A 20076-nucleotide genomic window follows, 5' to 3' on the forward strand; every position below is an offset into this window, starting at 1 on the left:
AGTGGTGGGAATGGTGAATTCAAGATATGTTTGCTCTTTTCCTACTCTTGACCATGCCGTGGGCTTGCCTGGTGCTAAGCATGGGTTCGAGCAGGCTCAGCTGCAATGGACATAAACGGCTATCCTTGTAGCCAAGCATGACCAGAGCACAGCTATGCTTCTGATGCTATAAGCTGTGAATAGGACAGTGTAAAACTGTTATTCCAGTTCTATGCAAGCTAGAGAATCCCCTTAGACTAGGTGTAGTCTCAAGTGGCTAGCTCCATTGATTATATAGCTCCCTTACCCCATCCAAGTTTCATGTATCATTACTTAATTTACAGTGGTCCAAATGGGTTTCTGGAGCGCACAATTCAAGTAGACAAAAAAAAATACATATTTAATTTCTAGATATGTCTTAGATTGCAAATATACGCTGTAACTAAAGCCATAACAGAGCAATGTGTCATGTTAATATAGGAATGCAAACCCCTCCTCCCCATTTATATTACAAGACACTAGCTGTCTTCTGTGTAAATTCAAGAAAATGGTAGCAGATTTTAGTTTTGAGAATCAGAAGAGTAACTATTTGGTTATACCTTTATTTTTTTTAAACTGCATATAAAAAGCTAAAAGGCTCATATATGTCTATTTTGCTTTAGCCTGGCATATTTTTTGACAGTATTTTCAGAATGCCTTTGCAGTTCTTCAATGTGTGAATTTAAAATCTCTTCAAATTCTTTTGCTCGTTTCTCTTCTTCTTGAAAGAACTTTTCTGTTGCAGTTGTAGGTAAGGACATCTCTGGGGGAAGCTGAACAATACATAGAGCAGGCACAGTTAGTACAGAATTGAAAGTACAGCAATAATTTTACATTATTGAAGGATAAAACAAGATTTTCATCTTAAATTTTACAAGCTGGTAACTTTGCACATTTTCTTTTACTAGACTTAGTCCTTAGGTGTGTCACTACATATTTAAATGTACTACTGCCGGTCACAATTTGGCTCCCCTGCTATCCTCAAGACCCTTGGGCCAGTCACAGAACACTTCTTCGGTCCCTGCTGTAGTTTAGAGTAGCCTCTAGCAAACAGAGTGTGAAATGATGGGATATATTGAATAAAAACGCCCTCCCCATTTTTTTTTCTTTTGCATCTTAAGAAGTTAGATAGATGGTCCCCTAAAAGAATGTTAATTCAGTAATACTAGCAACCAAGACACTCAGAAAAACATTAGCCTCAACCTGGTGTGGGTTACACCTCATTTCTCCTACCAGTGAATTTTTATTCTAGGACCTCCATGTCACATAGTCTTCACAGTGGGATGTTCCCCATCTCCATGGCAACTGAAGCAGACCAGATCTTTGGTCTGAGCTGGACTTAGGACTGCTACTCAGGAAGAACTCTCCAGAAGAAACCATTACAAATTGTTTCTGTAACTGTTGTTCTTTGAGATGTCACACATGTCCATTTCACTTAGGTATGTGCGTACTCCAGTGCACAGCTGCTGCAGCGTTTTCCTCCTTAGCTGTATCCATCAGTATAGCATAAGTGTCCTCTGCTGTCTTGTGCACAGGGGGGGATGGATAGCTCAGAGGTTTGAGCATTGGGCTGCTAAACCCAGGATTGTGAGTTCATTCCTTGAAGGGGCCATTTGGGGATTGGTCCTGCTTTGAGCAGGGGGTTGGACTAGATGACCTCTTGAGGTCCCTTCCAACCCTAATATTGTACAAGCAATGCACACACAAAGCGTAGAGCCACCCCTGACCCTCCTCAATTCCTTCCTACTGGAAGACTCAAGTAGAGAGGGGAAAGAGGGTGGGTCATGGAATAGACACATGCAAAGCATATCTTGAAGAACAACAGTTACAGAAACCATTTCTTCTTCTTCCAGTGATTGCACATATCCATTCCATGAAGCATCCTCCTTCCCCTCTCTATTGGAGTCTTCTGGTATGAAGGAACTGAGGAGGGGTCAGGGGTTGCTCTGTCTTTCATGCCTATGTTCAGTGCATGATACAGAAGAGGATGCCCCAACAGGCACACACACCTACAGTGGAATGGACATATGCAACACGTATTGAAGAACAACAGTTACAGAAAGGTTAGTAACTGGTTGGTTTCTTTTTGAATGATTGCATATGTCCATTCCCCTATAGATGACTCACAAGCAGTTCCAAATGGAGGTGGGTTCGGAGTCTGTTGAACCACTCGTCCATTGTGAGAGGTAAATGTATGATAAGATAAGCAGGTTGTCACTTTGCAAATGTCTAATATGGGAATACTAGTAGAAAGGCCATAGAGGCTGCTTGGGATAGTCAAAAGACTGAACAATATTTGGTGGCTTCTCAGATAAGGGGACCACAGCCTCTGCTTTTGAGTTTCCCTTTCTCACACAGTATCTCTTCTGGTTTTCCAACTGGACTTGGATGCAAATAGGTTCACCAACAGGCTTCCAGCCTGGTGTGTGATGCACCAAAAAGCTAGACTGCATCACTTGGTTCTAAGTGTGTCTTCCTGAGCTGACCAACCCTGACTTTTCTTCATTGTTTAAGGCCCTGAGAAACAGAGCCAAGGCTTCCATCCAGGACATAAACAAAATTACTTCTCTAAACTGTGCTGAAGGTTTTCTGCCTTCTGAGCAGTTAAACACCATGTTTTTGAAGAATCATCTGCTGAAAATGGAGGAGTGAGCTTGGAAGTCCACAGTATGCAACAGGTTATACTTCGTGTCTCATCTTGGAACCATATCCCCCACATAAGAGTCCACATGGCATCTGTTATCTAGACCCGACATCAGGTAGCTATTAAATAATATTAAGAATAAATTCAACATGAGATGCTAGTCCTGGATTTGGACCAAGATTTTTATATACTTATTTGTTGGAATTGATAGCTGGAAGTGAAGAAACAATTGTGCTGGGTATACACGAGACCAAAAAACCCAGGAGCTGTCAGAGATTTTTTCTTAGTAGAGGTCTGGTAATATCAGACTTTATTTTCTTCTGTCTCTCTTCTGAAATAAAGGTTATCATAGAAGATAAGTTAAATGCTGGAATTTTGTGAGTGCTGTAATTGGCCCTTCCACCTGTTTGCTCAAACTTTTGTTTCTGAAGGTATTTTGTGATGGCTGCTGAGGTCTGAGTAACACGATGAGAAGGTTGTCCAGAGAAAGACAGACATGTATCCTTTTCTCTTGAAGGGAGGGATGAAATACGGCATTTGTGAACCGCATAGAAGTTACAAGTCCAAAAAGTGAGTACTTTGTATTGAAAATGCTTTTTGTGTTGCAGAAACTAAAGTATCTCTGGGTGACTCTCCCTGATCAGCAGGGACTACAGGAAATTTGTTTTTGTATTCTAATGTTTGGGGAAGAAAATTCTGTAATGATGGATTTCAGTTTTTCCACTTAAAATATTGATCTCCTTGTGGACTTGTTGGGACACCTGAGATTTCTATGTCATTGTTTCTCTTTGTACCACAAAGAATCTTGTGCCCTTTCCAAAATATCTGTTTCTTCATGAAGCTGGTTCTGTTGTTCCAATGAGTAGAAGATAGCCGATTGCACCTTTTATCTTCTGCTATCAGAAAGGGTCTTACTGATAGTGTTGGTTTATTTTAACATACATGGGGAAAGGATAAACTTGTCTCTTGGACATCTCAAGCACCAATTTCCTTAGATAATTAATTCCCAGATGACAATTAAAGGGGGAAATCTGCCCACACTTCGAAAACCCCTTATTCCCTTGTTTAAAGTATCAGTGACTGCTTTGTCTCTGTGCTCCCTAAAGAGCTTACCAACAAAACATTTAGAAGGATATCAGAGTTTAGAATGCTATTCTATAGTTGCCCTGGGAACATATATTTGAATGTATAGAAAATCATTCTTGAAAAAGTTGCTAGGGAGTGTAGTTAAAGTAAATTTTATGTCATGTTTTTCTTTGTGCACAGTCCCAGTGGCCTCTGAGTTTAGCATAGACCTCCCACAATAAACGACTGCAGCCAACACTATCAGTCCTGAGGCAGTTGTATACAAGTTTTGTTTGAATTATTTTATTTTCCTGTCTGTGTATTTGGCAGGAATACTCCCTCCATTAGTATAACTATCTCCTTTACTAAGAATGCAACAGGCTTAACTTGAGGCAGAGTAATGAAAAATTTGTAGTCGTTAGGTATAAGTAGGTCTCAGTTGAGAAATTCTCACTCCTTTATAAACCAGCAGAGGAAAAATCACACACCTCTTCATCACCTTTCCAATTTTTATTTATTTATTAACTTATTTATTGGTGTTTCATTTTCTAAGAAAATAAGCACTTGTGAAGCTAAACACCCATTTGTGCTTAGTTCTGGAAAACTTAGTTGAGAGTCTGATGTATCTTGCTCAAAGCCTCAGTTTTAGAGATTTTGCCTCTTTAGAGAATCTAAAGAGGAGAGTCTCTCTCAGAGGATTTAAGACTTTATGCTTACGATTGAGATGCTAAAGGAGCACGCAAGGATGATAAAGCCATTGTGGAGAAACTAAATGAATTCTTTGCATTGGTCTTCACAGCTGAGGATGTGAGGGAGATTCCCAAACCTGAGCCATTCCTTTTAGGTGACAAATCTGAGGAACTTTCCCAGATTGAGGTGTCATTAGAGGAAGTTTTGGAACAAATTGATAACCTAAATAGTAATAAGTCAGGAAGACCAGATGGTATTCACCCAAGAGTTCTGAAGGAACTCAAAATATGAAATTGCAGAACTACTAGCTGTAGTCTGTAACCTATCATTTAAATCAGCTTCTGTAACAAATGAATGGAGGATAGCTAATGTGACGCCAATTTTTAAAAAGGGCTCCAGAGGTGATCCCAGCAATTACAGGCTGGTAAGCCTGACTTCAGTACCGAGCAAATGGCTGAAATGATAGTAAAGAACAAAATTGTCAGAAACATAGATGAACATAATTTATTGGCGAAGAGTAAAGATGGTTTTTGTAAAGGGAAATCATGCCTCACCAAGCTACTAGAATTCTTTGAGGGGGGGTCAACAAACATGTGGACAAGAGGGATCTAGTGGATATAGTGTACTTAGATTTTCAGAAACCCTTGGACAAGGTCCCTCACCAAAGGCTCTTAAGCAGAGTAAGCTGTCATGGGATAAGAGGGAAGGTCCTCTCATGGACTGGTAACTGGTTAAAAGATAGAAACAAAGGGTAGGAATAAATGTCAGTTTTCAGAATAGAGAGAGGTAAATAGTGGTGTCTCCCAGGGATCTGTACTGGGCCCAGTCCTATTTAACATATTCATAAATGATCTGGAAAAAGGAGTAAACAGTGAGGTGGCAAAAACTGCAGATGATACAAAACTACTCAAGATAGTTAAGTCCCAGGCAGACTGTGAAGAGCTACAAAAGGATCTCACAAACTGAGTGAATGGGCAACAAAATGGCAGATGAAATTCAATGTTGATAAATGCAAAGTAAGGCACATTGGAAAACATAATCCCAGCTATACGTATAAAACAATGGGGTCTAAATTAGCTGTTACCACTCAAGAAAGAGATCTTGGAGTCCTTGTGGAGAATTCTCTGAGAACATCCACTCAATGTGCAGCGGCAGTGAAAAAAGCTAACAGAATGTTGGGAATCATTAAGACAGGGATAGATAAGACAGAAAATATCATATTGTCTCTATATAAATCCATGGTACGCCCACACCTTGAATACTGCATGCAGATGTAGTCGCCCCATCTCAAAAAAGATATATTGGAATTGGAAAAGGTTCAGAAAAGGGCAACAAAAATGATTAGGAGTATGGAACAACTGCCATATGAGGAGAGACTGGGACTTTTCAGCTTGGAAAAGAGACAACTAATGAGGGGGAGGGGATATGATAGAGGCCAATAAAATCATGACTGGTGTGAAGAAAGTAAAGAAGGAAGTTTGTTTAATCCTTATCATAACACAAGAACTCCGGGTCACCAAATGAAATTAATACGCAGCAGGTTTAAAACAAAAGGAAGTATTTTTTCACCCAACGCCCAGTCAACCTGTGGAACTTCTTGCCAGAGGATGTTGTGAAGGCCAAGACTATAACAGGGTTCAAAAACAACTAGCTAAGTTCATGGAGCATAGGTCCATCAATGGCTATTAGCCAAGATGGACAGGGAAGGTGTGCCCAGCCTCTGTTTCCCAGAAGCTGGGAATGGGTGACAGGGAATGGATCGCTTGATGATTACCTGTTCTGTTCTTTCTCTCTGGGGCACCTGGTATTGGCCATTCTTGGAAGACAGGATACTGGGCTAGATGGACCTTTGGTCTGACCCAGTATGACCATTCTTATGTTCTTATGCTGTCCTTTTAAATGCTAAGATACTTCACCAGTCCCTAGGTCAAAAATCCCTGGGAAAAGGTGGGAGGGGCCCCATGAAGGGGAGAGTGCTATTCCTGGGAGATTGTAAGGAAAGTCTACAGGCATGTATCCTGCATATCTCCTTAAGGAAAATAGTGGCCATTTTATGACCTCCTGTGGCACCCTTGTAGATTGGAAGGGGAGAGGAGGAAGGCCTATCTACCAGAGTAGAGGATCTAAATTACTTCACCCCATGCTACCTGCTGCTGGATCAGTGCTGACTAGGGACTGACTGCACAAAATGATTAATGAGCTGGAGCCATTGAAGGCAAATTACCCATCAGTATTAGAAAGGTCACAGGAGCTGGTATAGAACCATAAGATTAGACAGGATCACAAGGGTCATTTAATCTAACTTTTCATGGCAGCTGAGGCCTTACAGGTAAAATTGCTTATAGGAAGAGGGCATGCTTTGTGGTCTTCTCAAGCACCTTGGCATAGACCTTGCCTACAGGCTGTCTGGGAGCAGAAATTTTTCCTCCTGGTTGCTATGGGGAGAACTTGCCCTCCTGCAAGAGTCAGGAGGCTCCAGTGAAGCTTTCCTCCTTCATCTACAAGTTGTTGAAATAGGAGCCCTATGACTAGGGGAGGATGGGGTATGGGGGCCTGCATGGGTTTTGAAAAACTTACTCTATGACCCATGCCACAGATACTGGCCTGGTTTCAATGAAAGCAGCTTCCAAATGGTCTGCTCAATTGTCAGAACATGGACCTAACCCAGGTGCTGGCTGGGAGCTAGTTTCCCTTTGGCCTGTTGTCCTTGTCTGCCATTTACTGTGAAGGGAGACAGGGAGGAAAGGTGCTGTCCTTCAAATCCACTTCAGAGAGCCAAAAGAATATTTTTTTTTCCATTTAACAAAATGGAAGGACAAAAAAGGACAGAAAAACTAAAGCCAATGAAGAAATTGAGACACACGCACACACACTCTCTCTGCAAAAGTTCTGCTACAAAGGGAGCCCTGGAGTCTGCAGCACGTGCAGTTCAGAGGCCGAGAATTCTGGGCAATTCTTCTTGATAGGTACTCCTAAATTCAGGCTTGCAGCAAAGATGTTGTCTGCCCCCAGTTGCCATGGGAATGGGTAACACTCTACTGTAAAGAGTGACATGGAGAGGACTGAGAATGCTATAATTTTACTCTTTCCCTTTAAGAAAAATAGAGATTACAACATTCAGGATTTTCTCCTTCATGTTTGGATACAATAGTTTACACATACAATAACAGGTACACAGATTGCTTTCATTTAATCCATTAATCTACTTCTAAAGAAATTTTATTTTTCTAACAGCACATTAGGGTCCTTATTAGAGTCGTTATGAATTTACTGTGATAGAGTTGTTAAAGCAGGGTGCCCTAGCTGAAGGCCATATTGGCAACTTGCTAAAAGCCTGAATTTCATACCTTATTTTCATAATAGCGGATGATAACCACCATCACCATTAACACTGAAGTATGGCTCTGCATGAAATATACCATAACAGCAAATGTAAACTATATTATAGGAATCCATGAATCACATTTGGCCTATAGACTGAACTTTGGCCACCTCTGTATTTAAAGTAAAATAACTACTCACCACTGGGTTGACTTCTTCCACAGTGTACACATGGCTCAGTAAAACATCACACCTATGCTTTTCAGGAAATGGGCTGTTGTAGTGCGAAGGATATAACATTGGTGGTGATGGAGATTTACCATCTAGTTTCTGGTCATGATCTCTGCTAAGTCTCTGAGATGGTAAACTGCTGCCACTTTTAGTACTGATATCATCACCTTGACCATGTAGAATATGATTTTGGTTTCTGCAGAGGTCATAGATAGTAGATTGCATAGGTTTGATTTGCCATTCAATTTTATTTTGGAAAGTTCTAAAATAATAAAAATAATGTTTTCAAAATATGAAGACCAGTTAAACTATGAAACATAGTGGTTAGGCCATGGTTTCTGTTAATATAATTTTGTCCTCTTTGCTTTTCAAACTGCTTCATGTATGAGTTCCATGACGGATAAGTTTAAATCAGCTTAAAATAGTAGTGGGCATGGCACTTTCAGAGAATGACATTAATCTCTGAAATTTATTCTCCACCTTGGTCTGATACAGTCCAATGTAGCTGACCTGCAGGCCTGCTAACATCTATATTTTCTCATGCTTTAACTGATACAACGAGCTACAATATGAGAGTGTAAGAGAGATAGGAAGGGGAGACCTTATTTATGGTGTTTTGGTTAGTGGATTTTGATCCATTCAAACATCGTATGGATGTAAATACATGCAGGTGCCTAGGATTTAGAACTGATACTTTTAATAAATCAAATTAAAGCTTTAGCATGTGGAGCCCCTGATCCTGCATCATTAAACTCAATAGGAAGCTTTTTCACTGACTTCAATGAGTGCAGGGTCAAAACAAGAATGAGAAAAGAAGAAACATTAAATACATATTTAAACTGAACAGGGGTATTTCTTTCTCTAACAATAATAACTGAAGAACTTCATGCTGATTCAAGAATCCTTCAAGTACAGTATTATGGTGCTCCATTATCTTTTGGACCTATTGACTGTGTAATCCATAGTAGATGTAAAATCATACATTTTTTATCTACCTGAAGATCAGTCAAGTAACAACTATTGTAATTAACTGTTGTATAAGAAAAGAAATCTATTTGCTACCCATTGCAAACAAATTCTCCTGGTAGCTGTCTAAGCAACTGTTAAAAACATACTGAGAAATAGCACACGGTTTTGATTTCTTCTTACTTATACACATGCTTTCTTAATTAGAATAATTTCCAGTTGTATCTTTATTTGTAATATGTACCAAAGTATGAAAAACAGAAAAATCCGATAACCTCATTTTTTCTTACATAGCAGGTTTTTCTCTTAGAATACTTTTCGTAGTGGTAAATGTTTCCACCATTGTATTAAAGTCTGAGCTTATTACAAAGAAGGGTTCTGCTTTTGTAGGTAACATGGAGTACTTAATAACTACTTTAATTAAACACTATAGCAATCCTAAATTTATATACCAACTTAAATCCCAAAGGATCCCAAAGCATTTTACTAATATAATATACTAGTATACAAACTTTGACAATTATTATTTTATCTCTCACTGAAATACCAACACTTCTGTGGTAAAATCTGACAAGTGTTCAAAAGAGCACATTACCCAGTACAAAGGAAGTTGACTTAAAAAAATAGTCTCCAAGCATGGAGTGAAGGTCCCTGTTCCCATAGAGGTGCAGAAGGGAAGGAATTGAGACAGTTAGAGATCACACAGACCTTGTATAATCTCATTTTGAATATTTGATGCTGTGAGGTGGTGTCTATGCACTAATACTAGGAACTTTTAAAATACTTTTTAAATAGTTCACTGGTGCTGGAGTTGTGGGGGGAGGGAGCATCCCACAAGTGGGAATATGTAAAGGCCACCTCAAAGAAGTAATGAAGAATATCTTCTCTAATTACAAATGAAGTTGGGATTAAAATAAGCAGAATATAATACTCAGGTGCAGAAGGTTTGGAATGCTGTAATTATTATCCACTCCAAGATGAGATACTCTGAAAGTAAGACCTCAAAGTCATCTAATGTCCACTCTACCTTCAGCAGAATTTTCCACTTTACTCCTTACCGCTCACTGAATAGATACAGTTTGCTCTTTGGAGCACAGAATAAATCCTCCCCAACCCACCATTTTAAAGCCAATTTAGTTCTGTGTTGGATTAAGGGCACAGTGAAGAAGCCTCTACAGTGATGAGAGCTGGCATAAATAATAAAAACATGGAATTGCTCTGTCATGGTATAATTCCCCACTCTGAACCTTAGCGTCCAAAAGATGAATTCCTCTAAGCTCAATTATCAGCTTAGTACTTGTAGCACTGCCACCAACCAGGAATTCCAGTGCCTGGTACACTCTGGTCCCCCTAAAACCTTGCCCGGGGACCCCCAAGACCCAGACCCTCTGGATCTTAACACAAGGAAAGTAAACTCTTTCCTTCACCATTGCCTTTCCCAGGCTTCCCCTCCCTGGGTTACCCTGGAAGATACCTGTGATTCAAACTCCTTGAATCTTAAAACAGAGAGGAAAATCCACCTTCCCCCCTCCTTCTCTCTCCCCCTCCCAGACTCTCCCTGAGAGAGAAAGTAATCCTAACACAGAGAGAAAATTAACCTTTCTCTCCCCCTTCCCTCCTTTCTCCCCACCAACACCCTGGTGAATCCAGACCCAGTCTCCTGGGGTCTCACCAGAATAAAAAACAATCAGGTTCTTAAGCAAGAAAAGCTTTTAATTAAAGAAAGAAAAAACAGTAAAAATTATCTTTGTAAATTTAAAATGGAATAGGTATAGGGTCTTTCAGCTATAGACACTGGGAATATCCTCCCAGCCTAAGTATACAAGTACAAATTAAAATCCTTTCAGCAAAATACAAATTTGCAAATAAAGAAAACAAACATAAGCCTAACTCGCCTTATCACCTAGTACTTACTATTTTGAATCTATAAGAACCTGTATCAGGGAGATTGGAGAGAAACCTGGTTGCACGTCTGGTCACTCTCAGAACCTAGAGAGAACAACAAACAAAAACTAACAGCACACACACAACTTTCCTCCCTCAAGATTTGAAAGTATCCTGTTCCCTGATTGGTCCTCTGGTCAGGTGACAGCCAGGCTCACTGAACTTGTTAACCCTTTACAGGCAAAACAGACATGAAGTACTTCTGTTCTATTAAAAGCAGCAAAGAATCCTGTGGCACCTTATAGACTAACAGACGTTTTGGAGCATGAGCTTTCGTGGGTGAATACCCACTTCTTCAGATGCATGTGGTGGAAATATCCAGGGGAAGGTATATATATGCTAGCAAGCAAGCTAGAGATAACGAGGTCAGTTCAATCAGGGAGGATGAGGCCCTGTTCTAGCAGTTGAGGTGTGAAAACCAAGAGAGGAGAAACTGGTTCTGTAGTTGGCAAGCCATTCACAGTCTTTGTTCAATGCTGAGCTGATGGTGTCAAATTTGTTCTATTAACTCTTACTTATCTGTTTATGACATGCTCATTTTGTGTTTTGACCTTTTTTAAAGTAATTTCCTTGAAAAGCCCACAGCAAAGGTCTCTGTGTTCTGTTTTTCAAACCTGATTCTCTATGTATTTAATAATAGTTATTACTGATTTATATTGAAATTTACTTCACAAAGGCCAACATTTCCAAACCTGTGGGTCCACAGTTATAATATTTTTTAAGATAATAAAAACAAAAAAATATTTACGTACCTAAATATAGATGGTATCATTTTTCAAAGGTGCTTAGCAACCCCAGTCTCCACTCAAGTTAATGGATCTATGCTGCACACTAACTTTGAAAAACAGGCCATCTATATTTAGGTGCCTTATTATGGATTTTGTATCCTAACTTTAGACATTCATGTTTGATCATTTTGACCTAAATTTCTGCCAATTCAATCTACCATAATGTGTAAAAAACAGAGTTCTAATTTTAATACAAGATTAAAGGTATGAAAAGATCTGAAAAATTGTGAAAACATGACTATTTGTTTATACAGGCAAGTCAAATTCTGAAAAGGTGCAGGTTAACCATTCATCAAGTTTTTGCATTTTGCTTATTATTTGTATTATCATTTGGTCTAGGATGGAATCATTAATATATACACATACGGCACAGGCATAACTTCATTGTTTTGGTGGACACAAAGTAACCCCCATCCAACTGAAACTGCAAGGGAAATTTACACAGGCAAAATGTAATAACCCAAACTGTAATTTGTAGCTTGATACTGTTCCTACTGAAATCAATTACAAGCAGGGGCGGCTCTAGGTATTTTGCTGCCCCAAGCACGGCAGGCAAGCTGCCTTCGGCGGCTTGCCTGCGGGAGGTCCCTGGTCCCGCGGATTTGGCGGCACGCCTGCAGGAGGTCCGCCGAAGCCGCGGGACCAGCGGACCCTCCACAGGCATGCCGCCGAAGGCAACCTGCCTTCCGACCTTGCGGCGACCAGCAGAGCACCCCCCGTGGCTTGCCACTCCAGGCACGCGCTTGGCATGCAGGGCCTGGAGCTGCCCCTGATTACAAGATCCCTAGTGAGATCAATAATACAGGATCAAGCCCCTAGACTGTTTTCCAGAGTTAACATTTTGACTCTTAAGAAACAGAACCAAGGGATCTTTAATGCCCACAAGTGGTCATATTTTGGTTATATGTCTCAGCTGAAAGACAGTAGAGTAATGCCCCTAACATTCAGACATTGGCTAAAAACTGATACAGAAGAATCCCACCTCCTAAATCACTAATATCACTTCCTGCAACATCCTGGATTTCCCTGGGGTTCTCCCATTTAGCTACTGACCAGGCTTATCCCTGAGGTTCTGGTGGAAATATAGATCATGGTGGTATGGCTGAAAGCATTAAAGAATACACTTGAATGAAGGCTCCTTTTCCATTATGCCAGAATTATGAATACAAATAGCAAAACCAAACAAACAAAACCCCCAAACCAAACAAAAAAATCCAGCATGGCATCTAGAAATTACTACTTAAAAGTAAGAAACCCACCAGCAGCACCACGTTTCTATTTTTACTATCTAAAAATATATATATTTTTGCTGTTTCTCCTATGTCATAATTACCATGGAAACAAAAGAGCAAATTAAAACAGAAATAACATAGTTTATGTTCATAATAAAATAAAACATGTCCTAGCCTCATAATAAATCAGCAACAATTGTCTGGTTCATCTGCATACATCTGATGATTGAAAATTTAACTCTAGTTGTCTGGGAAAATGTTGATGTAGTTCCTTGTTTGGGAACACAAAATTAGAAACATACAATGGACCTGATTTTCAAAAAGTCTGGTATGTTAATGTGCATACAAAATACATGTGGAATTTGCATATTTGATTTGCATGGACAATTATCATATTTGTAAACACAAGTTCCCAGTTTGTGCATGCATTTATGGCAACTGAATATGTAAATTAGACTTTAAATTGTAAACACGTGGGCCCTTTACTTCTTGAAAACCAGACCCAAGATTTACCAGTTAAAGAGCCATCACATATCTTAGTAGCTTCATGACCTACTCTAAGAAATTTTTGGCCAGCCAAAGAAGCCCTAAATCCCTTAGCTCATGCAAATATGTTCTCTACTTTCATGTGCAACAACTACAAAGTTCTGGCTCCTTCAAACCTGACACTGCACTGCACCAACACAAAAGCATAAACAGGCACTAATTCAGGGTACTGCTCCTCCCCCCCCCTTTGCTGACATGCTAACTAAAGTGACCTCAGTTACAAACCGATCACAGAAAGGTGCTCATGTCACCCATTGGTCTTTGCATTTTGAAATTCTAGTGAAAGTGGGGCACAAAGAAGTAACCAAAAAACTGTTCTAGAATGTCAAAATTGGTCACACTTCCAAGTGCTTAACACTGTTAATTAGAATTAGTTATATTTTATTTTGAAGTACTTGTTTAGACCTGTTTAGATTTCTGTTCTGAGATGTTATGGTTATAAAAAACCACAGGTCTATATGCCCACTGGGTTCTTCCATTGCCTCTAACACTACAAAAGTGCCTAAAGGCCATATTTTCAAAGGAGTTTTTGGCTCCTAAAGATGCAGATGCTTGTGGGATTTTCAGAAGTGCTTAGAGCCTAACTACCATTGGTTTCAATGAGAATTAGGTGCCTTGGCACTTAAAATATCATAATGCCACTTTAATCCATGATATTACCTTAGACCTTAGTCCATCCCGTGCTTTGCTGCACATTGGGCTACCCACATTTGCTATCCTTGCTTGTCAACTACCCTTCTCTCCAAACTTTCCCGTTTCATGTTGAGGTGCTTGATGTCGTTCAAAACTGTTTGTTTCCATGTTATTCGTGGTCTTCCCCTCTTTCTTTTTGCATTTTCTGGCTTCCATTCAAGAGCAGTATTTGGTAAGTGTTCTGGTATTTAGTAAGTCAGCACATGTCCCAGCCACTGATGTCTTCTTTTGTAGAGTATTTGTGAGAGAGTACCTTGTCAAGTAATTTTTCTGACTTCTTCATTTGTCTTCCTATCTCTGTATGTTATTCCCAGTATTCTTAAGACATTTGTGGTGAAATGCATCCAGCTTTTTGCGTATCGTTCTTGGTAAGTTGCCATGTCTCACTGCTATATGTTGTAATGGCAATAACAATTGTTTTGTACACATTCAGTTTTGTCCTGAGGGAGATGTTTTTGAGTTGCCAGATGTTTTTGAGTATTCCAAATGCAGTCTTTGCCTTCCTGATTCTTATATTTCCTTGAAACTAGTACCATCTTGGCTGATGGTCCTTCCAAGATATGTAAAATTGTCCACCTTCTCAAGTTTCTTTTCTTCAATTTTGATTTCTCTCCCTACAGTGCCCATTAACATGACCTTAAATACTGTGTGCAGTTCTGGTTACCCCATATCAAAAAGGATGTAGTGGAACTGGAAAGAGTTCAGAGAAGGGCCGCAATGATGGTCAAGGGTAGCGTGGTGTCCATAATAGGAGAGACTAAAAAGATTTGGGCTGTTCAGCATAGAAAAGAATTGATTAAGGAGGGGGGGGGATATGCTAGAGGTCAATAAAATCATGAATGGTGTGGAGAAAGTGAATAGAGAAGTGCTATTTACCATTTCCCACCAAAAGTGCTAGAAATATGGGTACTAGGGGTGCTGCTGCACTTCCTGGCTTGAAGTGGTTTCCATCACATACAGAGTTTAGTTTGGTTCAGTGGCTCTCAGCATCCCCACTATACAAATTATTCCAACACCCCTGTTTCCCACAATACAAAAACTGGGGTTCTCTGATGAAATTAAAAGGCACCAGGTTTAATACGAACAAGAGAAAAAACTTTTTCATATAATATCTGTGGAATTCACTGCCAAAAGTGATGGCCAAAAGTATAACTGTGTTCAAAAAAGACTTAGGTTAGGACTACAATGGAGGGGAGTTGACCTAAGATACGCAACTTCAGCTACGCAAATAGTGTAGCTGAAGTCAGCATATCTTAGGTCGATTTAACTGGCTGTGAGGATGGCGGTGAGTTGACCACTGCTGCTCCCCCGTCGACTCCGATTCCACCTCTCACCATGGTGGAGTTCCGGAGTCAACGGCAGAGCGATCAGGGATTGATTTTATCATGTCTACACTAGGCACGATAAATCAGTCCCCAATAGATTGATCACGACCTGCCTATCCGGCAGGTAGTGTAGACATACCCTTAGATATGTTCATGGAGGATAGTTTCAGTATAAGTCCCTGTGATGAAGCAGAGAAACTACCAGCTGGCATAGCAAGGGTTAAAGAAAACCTTTGGGTTCAGCTAGTCCTGCCATGCTATACTTGCAGGTGAGGGGACTTCCTGTTCTTCAGTGCCAACTCAGCAAGAACAAACCCCGTCTCAACCAGATGAGGAGATTCTGATTCAGTTCTCCAACTTCGTGGAAGAGCAACAGGCAGACAACACAATGAGCTGGGAATACTCAAGTGGCAGCAATAAATGGGGAATCTGTCGAATCCCATCAAATGGGATTGTTCCCACACTTTGAGATTCAGGGTGACCATCTATAATGCACAGAGAACGACTGAGAAACTGAGGAGGTTTGGAATCAGCTTTTGGTGCCCCGACCCTACTGGAAGGAGATTATGCAACTGGCCCATGCGATACCCTTCACCATGCACCAGGGAAGGGCACTAGCTTGGATTCTGGCCCATTTTTTTTGGCCTGGGGTCTACAAAGATGTGCTGGATTTCTGTGCCTCATGCCTGGAGTGTCAGCTCACTGCTCTTGACCAACTGAGAGAGCCTCCTTGATTCACCTCCTGCTTATAAGTATACCCTTTGAGTGGATTGGAATCAACATAGTTGGCCCACTGGAGAAGAGCGCTACAGGATACCAGTTCATTTTAGTTGTAATGGACTATGCAACCTGGTACCCAGAAGCTGTACCATTACGCTCCATGAACATCAAAACTGTTGCCACAGAATTTATGAAAATCTTCACTTGAGTTGGGATGCTACAGGTGATCTTAACAGATCAAGGAACAAACTTGATGAAGCAATTTTGCCATTTACTGAAAATCAAGTAAATGGAGCGCTTTAACAAAACACTAAAAAAGATGCTCCGAAGGTTCATCCTTATGCATGTCTGACACTGGAACCAGTTAGTTTCTCCTCTTCTATTTGTGATGTGAGAAGCTCCCCAGTCTTCCACTGGCTTCTCACCATTTGAGCTCTTATATGGATGGCAACCATGAGAGATTTTGGACCTCATTTGGGAAATGTTAGAAGAGCAGTCATCTCTTGAATCTTTAGGCTCATTTGTCAGGGAGAACCTCCTACATGCCCAAAGCACTCAGGAAGCAGCCTACAATAAATGGGCTCTCCTCCAGCAGTTTGAGCCTAGTGATTAGGTACTTTGTTATTGCCCAGCTCTGATACAGCTCTTTAGCCCACTGGCAGGGGCCGTATGAGGTGATTCAACACATAGGACAGGTGAACTACGAAATCAGACAACCCAACAAGCAGAAGGTATAACAAATCTACCATATGAACCTTTTAAAACTGTGGAAAGCCCAAGAAAGCCTACTAATAACTTCTTACCCACCAGAGCCTGAATTAGGCCCACAGGCTGTCAAGGCCTCAAAGCCGAGAGTGTTCAAGATTGGGAACAACCTTACTCCAGAACAGAGAATCCAGGCTCAGAAATTGATCACCTCCTTCTCCTCAGTATTTGCTACCCAACCGGGGTGAACCCACCTGATAACCCTCAATATTCAGATGGAACCCGGAGTTAAGGTCAAGGAAAACCCATATCCTCTTGCCCATGAAGCAAGAACTCCAGTCCATGCTAGAGTGAGGCGTGATTGAAGAATAAGTTTTTTGACTGGAAAAGCCCTGTAGTGCTGGTCCCTAAATCTGATGAGATTACCTGATTTTGCACCGATTTCCTAAAGGTGAATGCAGTATCAAAATTTTACATGTACCTGATACCTCACATTTATAAACTACTTGACCAGCTAGGGAAGCCAGAATACATCACCACTCTGGATTTAACAAAAGGGTATTGGCCGATCCCCTTTCTCTACCCCCTTTCGGCTCTTCAGTTGCAGACAATGCCCTTCAGATTGCATGGGGCCCCTGCCACATTCCAAAGGCTAATGGAGAGATGCCTCCAGCCCCACAGCCAGTATGCTGCTGCATACGTAGACAATGTTGTTATCTACAGTCAAGACTGGCAGGACCATCTAAAACATGTGACAACTGTGTTGCAATCTCTCAAGGAGGTCGGCCAGATGGCAAATCCCGCTAAATGTCACCTCGCAAGGATGAGACCACCTACCTCGGGTATACTTTGGGAAAAAGCACAGTACGACCCTGGTCAGCAAGGTTAAGGCCCTCCAGGTGTTCCCCCCACCTTTCTTGAAGAAACAATTATACCATTTTTTAGGACTGGCCAGATACTATCACTGATTTACTCTAGGGTTCTCAACCATTGCAGCCCCTCTTTCCGATATTCTCAAGAATAAGAGCCCAAAACAGATCCAGTGGACCAGAGTCTGGGAGGAGGGCTTTCAAACCCTGAAAGTCCAGTTCTGCCAAGAACCTGTTCTATATAGCCCTGACTTCACCAAGGAGTTCCTGCTACAGATGGATGCTTCGGATGTGGGCACAGTAGCAGTTTTATCCCAGGAAGTAGTAGGTGATGAACACCCATTCTGTACATTAGCTGGAAACTATTACCAAGGGAGAAGGCTCACTTTGTAATTGAAAAAGAGGTACTGGCAGTAAAATGGGCTATGGATTCACTATGCGATTACCTTCTGGGCACTCACTTCACTCTAGTCACCGACCATGCCCCTCTCCAATGGCTACATGCCATGAATGATATGAACCCCTGAATTATGAGGTGGTACCTCTCCCTCTATCCCTTTTCCTTCCACATTCAATACTGGACTAGAAGAGCCCACCTGAATGCCAACTTCTTTTCCTGGGATGGCGGAGAGTAGCTGTGAGAGACTTGTAAGAACTAGTCCAGGACAGCAGGTTCTGACTGTCCACCAGGAGAGATACCAACTGTCCAGAGGTTGATATATACAGGGCCCTGAGCTAGGACCCGGGGGAGAGGGAAGGCCCGGGTCCCCCTACCACCCGCTCAGCCTTAAGGACTAAGAGTACTCAGCCCAGCTGGCATCTGAGAGCCTGACGATCTAACCACTAGGCCGCCTGCCCACCCAAGCCCTGTCACAGTCCGCATGCTTGGGGCAACCCTAAACCTCTGACTGCCAGAAGCTTGGAGAAAAAAACGGGTGGATCTCTCCAAAATTGCCTTGTTCTGTACATTCTCCCAATGAAGCTGTAGTACTGGCCACTGTCAGAGACATTATACTGAGCTAGATGGACCATTGGTCTAACTCAGGATGGCAGTTCTTTTGTTCTTAGGTGTATCTGGACCTTCATGTATCTCAATACCTTTGAAAATATGGTCCTAGAGTGCTATCTGCATCTTTAAGTGCCTAAATACTTTTGAAAATATGGCTCTTAGTTTCCTAAGCTCTAGATGCACAATAAGAGCTTAGACTCAGCATTACAGGGTATATCTATACTGCAAAGAAAAACACGTCGTACCAATTATCAGAGCCTGGGTCAACTGACTTGGGTTCATGGGACTTGGGCTGAGGGGTTAAAAATAGCAGTGTAGGCCATCCCTGCTTGGACTGGAGCCCAGGCTCTGAGACCCTACCACCTTGCTGGATTTCAGAGCCTGGGCTCCAGCCCAGGTCAGAGTGCCTATATTGCTATTTTTAGCTTTACAGCCCAAGCCCTGCAAGCCTGAGTAAATTGACCTGGGCTCTAAGACTTGATGTCATGGGTCTTTTATTGCAGTGTAGATATACCCACAACATCCAACTTTTAGGCTTCCTGGCACCTAGTGGAATCCACAGCCCCGAGTTAGGTTCGCAAGCTACCATAAATGCATTGGAAAAATTTGGAATCTAAGAAAAGAATTTACATAAACCAGCAGGCTGAGCAGGGAGCTGCCTAAACTAGCCAGTAGGAAATGCCAATGAGAGGGGTGTGGCGTAAGCCCTATTCCTCAAAGGGAGTTAGTCTCTTAACTTTGGGCTGGAGGGAAGTGCCCTTGTGCACTCAGGATTTACAACTATAAGCCCTCTCCTGGAGTTAGGTGCCTAAGCCAAATCAGACCTTTTTCCACAAAAAACTGAGGAGGAGCTATCCTCCTTATTTCTTAAAATCCAAATGGTTAGCGCACTCACATAGAAAATGGGAGACCCAGATTCAAGTACCCACTCTGCCTGATTTGGAGCAGAGACTTGAAAACCAGATCTCCCACTTCTAAGGTGAGTTCCCTAACCATCAGGCTATAGGATATTCAGCAGTGGGCTTTGCTCTCGCTCTCCCTCCTATTGAAGCTATTCCACTTTGTATAAAATACTAAAATTTGATTGGAGCAAGGACTGGAACCTGGGTCTCCCATGTGACTACCCCACCCACTGGGCTATAGAGTTTTTCTCTGTCTGACCCAATGAATATTTAAGTATCTTATAAAAAGTGGAACACATTTCTTTCTCAAAGTATCCCAAATTACATTACAATAACTTTAAATAGTATACACTGCTGTGCTTGTGTGCAGTCTTCATCTTCAAAAAACAAACAAACAGATCCTGGCAA

The 20076-nt window shown here is 41.3% G+C and overlaps 1 protein-coding gene across 4 annotated transcripts in view; it reads right to left on the reverse strand.

Moving 5' to 3' along the window:
• Positions 1-617: 617 nt before the first annotated feature.
• DEUP1 (deuterosome assembly protein 1) overlaps positions 618-20076 on the reverse strand; it is an 84273-nt gene continuing 64814 nt past the window's right edge. For 3 of the 4 annotated variants that reach the window (XM_050941220.1, XM_050941240.1, XM_050941249.1), the window contains 2 exons: positions 7940-8231; positions 618-791 (listed from right to left, as the gene is read on the reverse strand). In XM_050941220.1, the coding sequence (XP_050797177.1) occupies positions 618-791; positions 7940-8231 (466 nt within the window). The remainder of the gene's footprint in view (positions 792-7939; positions 8232-20076) is intronic. The other variant, XM_050941231.1, reaches the window with a different exon arrangement.

The sequence above is a fragment of the Gopherus flavomarginatus genome, chromosome 1, assembly GCF_025201925.1.
Source record: "Gopherus flavomarginatus isolate rGopFla2 chromosome 1, rGopFla2.mat.asm, whole genome shotgun sequence".
In the NCBI taxonomy this organism is placed as follows: Eukaryota; Metazoa; Chordata; order Testudines; family Testudinidae; genus Gopherus; species Gopherus flavomarginatus.